The 6000-nt window shown below is 36.5% G+C and overlaps 1 protein-coding gene across 2 annotated transcripts; it reads left to right on the forward strand.

Moving 5' to 3' along the window:
- Nucleotides 1-600: 600 nt before the first annotated feature.
- On the forward strand, nucleotides 601-6000 carry LOC149650481 (uncharacterized). 2 transcript variants are annotated; one of them, XM_089849281.1, is made up of 2 exons: nucleotides 601-787; nucleotides 4558-6000. In XM_089849281.1, exons 1-2 carry the CDS (start codon nucleotides 621-623, stop codon nucleotides 4799-4801), a joined length of 411 nt encoding a protein of 136 aa, XP_089705407.1. In that variant the 5' UTR covers nucleotides 601-620; the 3' UTR covers nucleotides 4802-6000. The 2 variants fall into 2 exon arrangements, 1 of the variants encoding a protein (XP_089705407.1); XR_016371614.1 differs by lacking the exon at nucleotides 601-787 and adding an exon at nucleotides 3231-4321.

Genomic DNA, 6000 nt, shown 5'->3' on the forward strand with positions numbered 1-6000 from the left:
GCTTTTAGTCCACACTATTGGGACTCCCTTCGAAAGAACATGAAACATTTTACTTGTCTCCATCTGTTTTTTTTCTTCAAAATTTTACTGTTTGATATTGAAAATTTTTTATATATTGCTACAGAATTTTAGGTTGCTAACAGCAATTTTTTGGTAGGGTTTACGGATTATTTTGGGGCGGGGGGCTAAGTTTGGAAGCCCCCAAAAAAGGCCTAGCGACGCCACTGGATCATCCAGCGTTCATTTTCAGCCATTAACTGCTTCTCTCTCAATAGAGCAAATTTTGTCGTACGAGTCACACTTAAACCGGAGTTCTGACGTTATCGCGAGGTGACGAATGTGTCGCCCTTGTCCAGTGTTGCTACACAAGAGCGGGGAGTCCTAAACGCCGCTTTTGGTTACTTCCTAGGCTAATTTAATGGACTTCTGTCAGTAGCGATAAACGACATTGCTCGTTGATGATGTTTTATTTTTTGAAACAATTTGAAAGTATTTTGCCTTTAAAACAAGCGGAGACCGCCAAAAATGGTGCGATCGGTCTAAGTGAAAGTACTGATCTCTACAACTTGAGGACTAAGATGGTGGATTTTCAAGTTGTGGAATTTACCTTCCAAAATAACATGCTCAGAACTCTCAGCAAACTTTGCGTCAAGGATACAAAAATACTGAATGCTCATGAGCATGGCGTTGAATTTCACGTTGGGAGAACTAAGTATTTCCCACAACCAATTTGCCTGGCAACACGACAAGGATTGCCCAAAGAATTAATGGGATACATTAATCTCAGGTAGGCATGTATAACGACTTCTGAAAGGAACTACGTATAGTTAAACTTATGAGTTACTCAAACCAAAGAAATCTTACCTGACCTACTTGAGTGAAACTTGTAATTTAGCAATCCTGAAGTCGTCTTCGTTCTTCTACATGGTTCTAATTCTATTTCATTCATAAACCAGTAAGGGCGGTGTTCTCCCATTGGATAGAATCCCATTCGACCGAATATATCTTTAATATAATGTTTAATCCCACCGTTTGTGCCGTTTCTGCCTATTGGAAATTTTTCTATTGGGAATATTACCAATTGCTCATAGCAGAAGCGCATGACATACGAAGTGATTTTCTAGACTCTTTGGTAGACCCGTCTCATACGGAAAGATTTTTATTTGAGTCGGCACTAGCCACCTAAGGGGGATACTGACAAGAACTGCATCGATTTATTAGGGTTGCCGTCTGGCGAGAATAAGGGGAACTATTTCTAGACGGTGATATATGCGTACGCACCTACAAAATCCACCCGAACCCCACCCGCTTGGATTTCTCGGCGCGAGAGGAAAAATAAAGTTGGAAAGGGGGCTGACATTCCCCCCCCCCCCTTGATGGTAAAAGCTTTCCGTATAAGACGGCCGCTATGTTATGCATAATAGAAAATCACTTCGTATGTCATGCGCTTCTGCTCATAGTGTTATATAATACTTCGTCAAAAGTTAATTTAGCAATGGGAGTTTTCGTCTCACCGTGGCATAGTGGAAGAGTATCGGATAGACCCTGGATTGAATCCTCGAAAGGGAAAGTAAGTTGCTTCATAATAATTTCAGACAAGTCAACTAAAACAATTTACGTATTAGCAGAAGTGGTATGATACTAGAAGTATTGAGCTAACCAAATTCTTGATTTGATAAAACACAAACGGTTGGCCCTCTAGTGGCGGTTTCAGAATTTTCCCTCCAAAACGTGAGACGCTCGCGGTGGTAGACGGCCGAACTAGATTCAAGGAGCGGCGTCCGTGTTTGGCCGCTTTAGGTTGAGGGGAAGGGGGTAGGAAATGTTTTTGGAACTCAACCAATTTTTTTCTCAGTAGTGTAGGCGCGATGGAAGCGGCATAAAATCCTCAAATTTTTTCACTAGTGCCAGGATCTATTACCAATGCTAGAGCCCTTCACTTCTAGTCTCATACCACTTCTGGTATTAGGTATGTGTGGTAGAGATGGGAAGGGCGTGTTGCTTTCTTATGTACTATTGTAGTACAGTATTCATGTTTTCTAACTCGCTATAACGTAATATTCGAGACGGACCAACGGTTGGGGTACATTAAGGTCTTACTACACCTAGCTAAAAGGGTATTTTCGTCTATCCAGCTTCCACACAAACCACAATCACACTCAAAGATCATAACTGTAAAAGCCAGTATGTCTTCCATACTCGTAGATAAAACCTATAACAACTAGACTAGGGTCAAGAGATGTTTTCAACGACAATAACAGCAATTTTGCCTTTACTCATAGTGCCTTTTCCATATGAAAATGGATCTCTCATTCTAGCTACCGTGTCCCCATTCCCCCATAAAAATGGTCTATAAAAAGTAATTTTGAGTATCTATACTTTCAAATAAATCCGCTTCGATACAGACGTCCATCGAATTAACCATAAACGAAGAGCTGGAAGAGGATCTTTTCTTAACAAGGGTCCAGACAAACTTGTTTTACCTCCATCCGAACTCAGAAAATTGCTGTTAAAGAATTTTTTTGACACATCCATATTTATCTAATAAGAACATAATCTATTTTAGCTTGCGTACGTATTTCACTCTTAAAAAATTAAATTAGAAGCATGAAAACTTGGGTTAGGTTAAGGTTAGGGTTATATTTTTATTTTCATAGAGGTCTTTTCATAATAAATGCGGGCCTTTATTTATTAAGATCTTTGAACAATAAACGCTGTAGTTATTAAAGGGTATGAGAAGCTTCGTTTGAAAAACTTCTGATTTATATAACAAAAGATAGGATTAATTACTGTGAATTCAAAAATATCAAGCTTTTAATTCTCCGATTTCTGGTTATTTGGCAATATTCATTTGAAAATGCTTCATATGAAATTATTTGAAATCCACTTTTTAAGAAAGGCTAAAACGTTTCCCTGTAGGCTGACGTCACATATCTTTTTAACGCGAGATGGTGCCACTCTCTCCGCTATCAGACCCAGAGTTTAGACAGGGGAGAAGCATGGACAAAGCTCGAGACGCGTATACCTCGCGCGTATAGGATTCCCGCACTTTTTTTCTTCACGTCATAGTGATGTCATCAAGCAGGCGAACAAGCTCAAGAAGACAAAATAGACCATGAAATAAAACCCTTCAAAATTTTCAACGGCCAAAGCTAGTACTACATTGCATGCTGGGAAATAAGGTTTTTTTCATATGCCCCCTTGCGCATGCGCGAGCGGTATATTTTTTAAGTCAGAAAGACTGAAGTAAAATGGACGGAGTTGTAAGGTAAGGATATAGTTTTAATAGTCCCATTTCAAAATAAAAGTTCTGTATTTGGTAAGACGAGTGCGTGGAGAGTAAATTTAAGATTATTTTCAATTGTAAAACTTCAAGCACTATACAGACTAAAGAATCTATACCATTCTTGGGATTTATATTTTGAATGGGCCAAGGCTTAGTAATGTATATACTAACTAGTGCTTTGCTTATATGTTTAGAGCTTGACACAACATCGTGAACCACCTTTGACACTCATTTTGATATTTTATTAAATAAATTAGACCGGTCACTGATAGTATGAAGTTTAATTTATAATAACTACTTGAAAAGACGCTAAGCCTAAGTCTGAAAACATTCTAAATTGATGAAGCAGACGATTATTAGCCTATGTTCCCAATAAAAATGTTATTTTACTCTCTAGATAGCACCAGCATCGTAACAAGTTTCACCCCTCTTGCAGCCCCCTTTAGGAAAAAAACCTTTTCGGCCTCGCGCGACGGGCCAACTTGTTTAGTTTATTTCATGGTCTATTGTTGATATATCGAAACTGAGTTTTCGTGATTTTCCAATGGATTTTAAAAATAGACACTTTGGTTCGATTATATTACAAACTTGATATTTTAAAAGTAGAGACTTGAAATGGTAATATAATACCACTTTCGTGCTAAAATATGATATGAAATTGTAAATTCGCATACCCTTTAAGGGCCTTGACCAATAAATATCTGCCTTTTCCACGTCAGGTTAGGTTGGCTTCGGTTAGGTTAGGTTACAATAGAGGATTGGTATTAAACTTTAACCATTGCAATATCAGTATTTGTGTAGGAAAGTGCATTGATAGATCTAAGCATTAAATCAAGGGTGTTTTTGTTCAAAAATAAAAAAGCATTAAATCAAGGGTGTTTTTGTTCAAAAATAAAAAAGACGCATTTTTTAATTCCGTTTGTAAAAAGTGCATTAAAGATCGTTAAATAACGTGGAAAATTTAAAGATCATAAAAACTTACATTTTGGCTATATATACGGTCCAATGGTACATTCGGCCCAATGGGACAGCAGCGTGAGATCCTTTTTCACGTTATTTCTAATTTAAGTCTTTCCAATTCTGAACACTATCCATCATTTTCTATCCTAATTTAATATTCTGTCATCTTCTTGTACCGTTTCAATGCTTTAATTTTAATTTTTCCCCAACATTATTTGACATTCTCACTTCTGATTTTGAACTTAACACTCGCTACTACCAAATCCCACGCTCCTTATCATTGAGAAAATGAGTATTTAATCTTGTTTCAGAGTTCTTATGTACGCTGCGACGGGATTACGCCAATACATGGAGAAGAAACGGTGGTTTATTTTGAATACGTGCCTCGGTCCACACTTTTACTCTGGTACAGCCAAGAATGATTTTAACTTAAAAGAGTTGCAGGGTTTACGCCTTTACACCATCAGTATCTGCTTCAAATTGTGGATAATCGGACTTACAATCGCGTTCATTTTCGCCTCAGTAGAAGTATTATACAACCTTATAAAATTTTAGACCCTTCAAAGTTCAACCATAAATAGTATGAAATGCCACCTTAATAAAGCTATAATTATGCCGAGATGTAGCAGTCATTTCTTTCAAAATCACTCAAATTTGATTTGATCCGAAATGATGTCTCACACAAATGAAACTCACTACATTAATTAAACTAACACTATTAAGGTTTCATCTTGTGATGAAGACCGATTTTTTGTATATATTTATAAATATATAGTTAATTTTAATTAAACACGAACGTTTCTGTCAAATTTGGAAATACAGATTACAACAAGTTGGGAAATCAAAATAAATCTCTCCGAGTCGAGACGCAATTAAGAGATTTTTCTTAAATAATTTAATAAATGTAATTTTATATCATTTATTTCAATCCTCATTAATTTACCTTAATTCTAGTCAAATCGTTTTAACTTTTAAGAAACTTTATTCCTAAAATCATATTCAACATAGCTATTGTTGACGTTTGAATTCAAGCAATTCATCACTTTTTGGAAATTTAGGGTATATAAGGCGATTGATTCACAATCGACTCGCAAGTGCGTGAACCTTTGGTGTAAGCCCTGTCATTGGGAGGCTAGACGGTTCTCGTAACCCTAACCACATTTTTAATGGCAAAAAGGTACCATCACCTATAAGGTTCTTATACTCATAATCCGGTCGACCACCATGTTCCGGTGAGACAAATTATGTCAATGTACACCCAAGTATATGCATATACTGTATAATCAACCTCAGACCACCACTAATAGTAGTGGTCTGAGAGTCAACGCATACATGAGCTTTTTATATAGAATCTACAGTATATTGGCTGTTTTACCTCGGCAATAAGAATATATGAATTCCCTCTATAAATATTGATTGGGTATAATTGCGGTTTACCGACTTTTCTGAATTGTAAATAAAGTCGGTATTCGTAGGTTTTTGCTCATTAATTTTAAACGTTCAGTTTAGTTCTTAGGCCTTGTCTATTTTGCTTTGGGTTCAACTTAGACTCTCTTATTAATATTAATTAATAGTATATATCGCGAATTGATAAATGTGATATTGTGACCATTATCCATTTTAAATTTTTTTCGTGCGCGGACATTATCTGGGATATTTGTTGCTAGGAATAGTTATAAGCCTACACGTAGAATAAGTTGTTTCTAAATATGTCAAACTGAAATTAAAAATAAACCGTAAGCAAGCTTGCTAAA

Source organism: Phalangium opilio, unplaced genomic scaffold (assembly GCF_054372755.1).
Source record: "Phalangium opilio isolate 3A_F unplaced genomic scaffold, DU_Popi_V2 ptg000087l_1, whole genome shotgun sequence".
In the NCBI taxonomy this organism is placed as follows: domain Eukaryota; kingdom Metazoa; phylum Arthropoda; class Arachnida; order Opiliones; family Phalangiidae; genus Phalangium; species Phalangium opilio.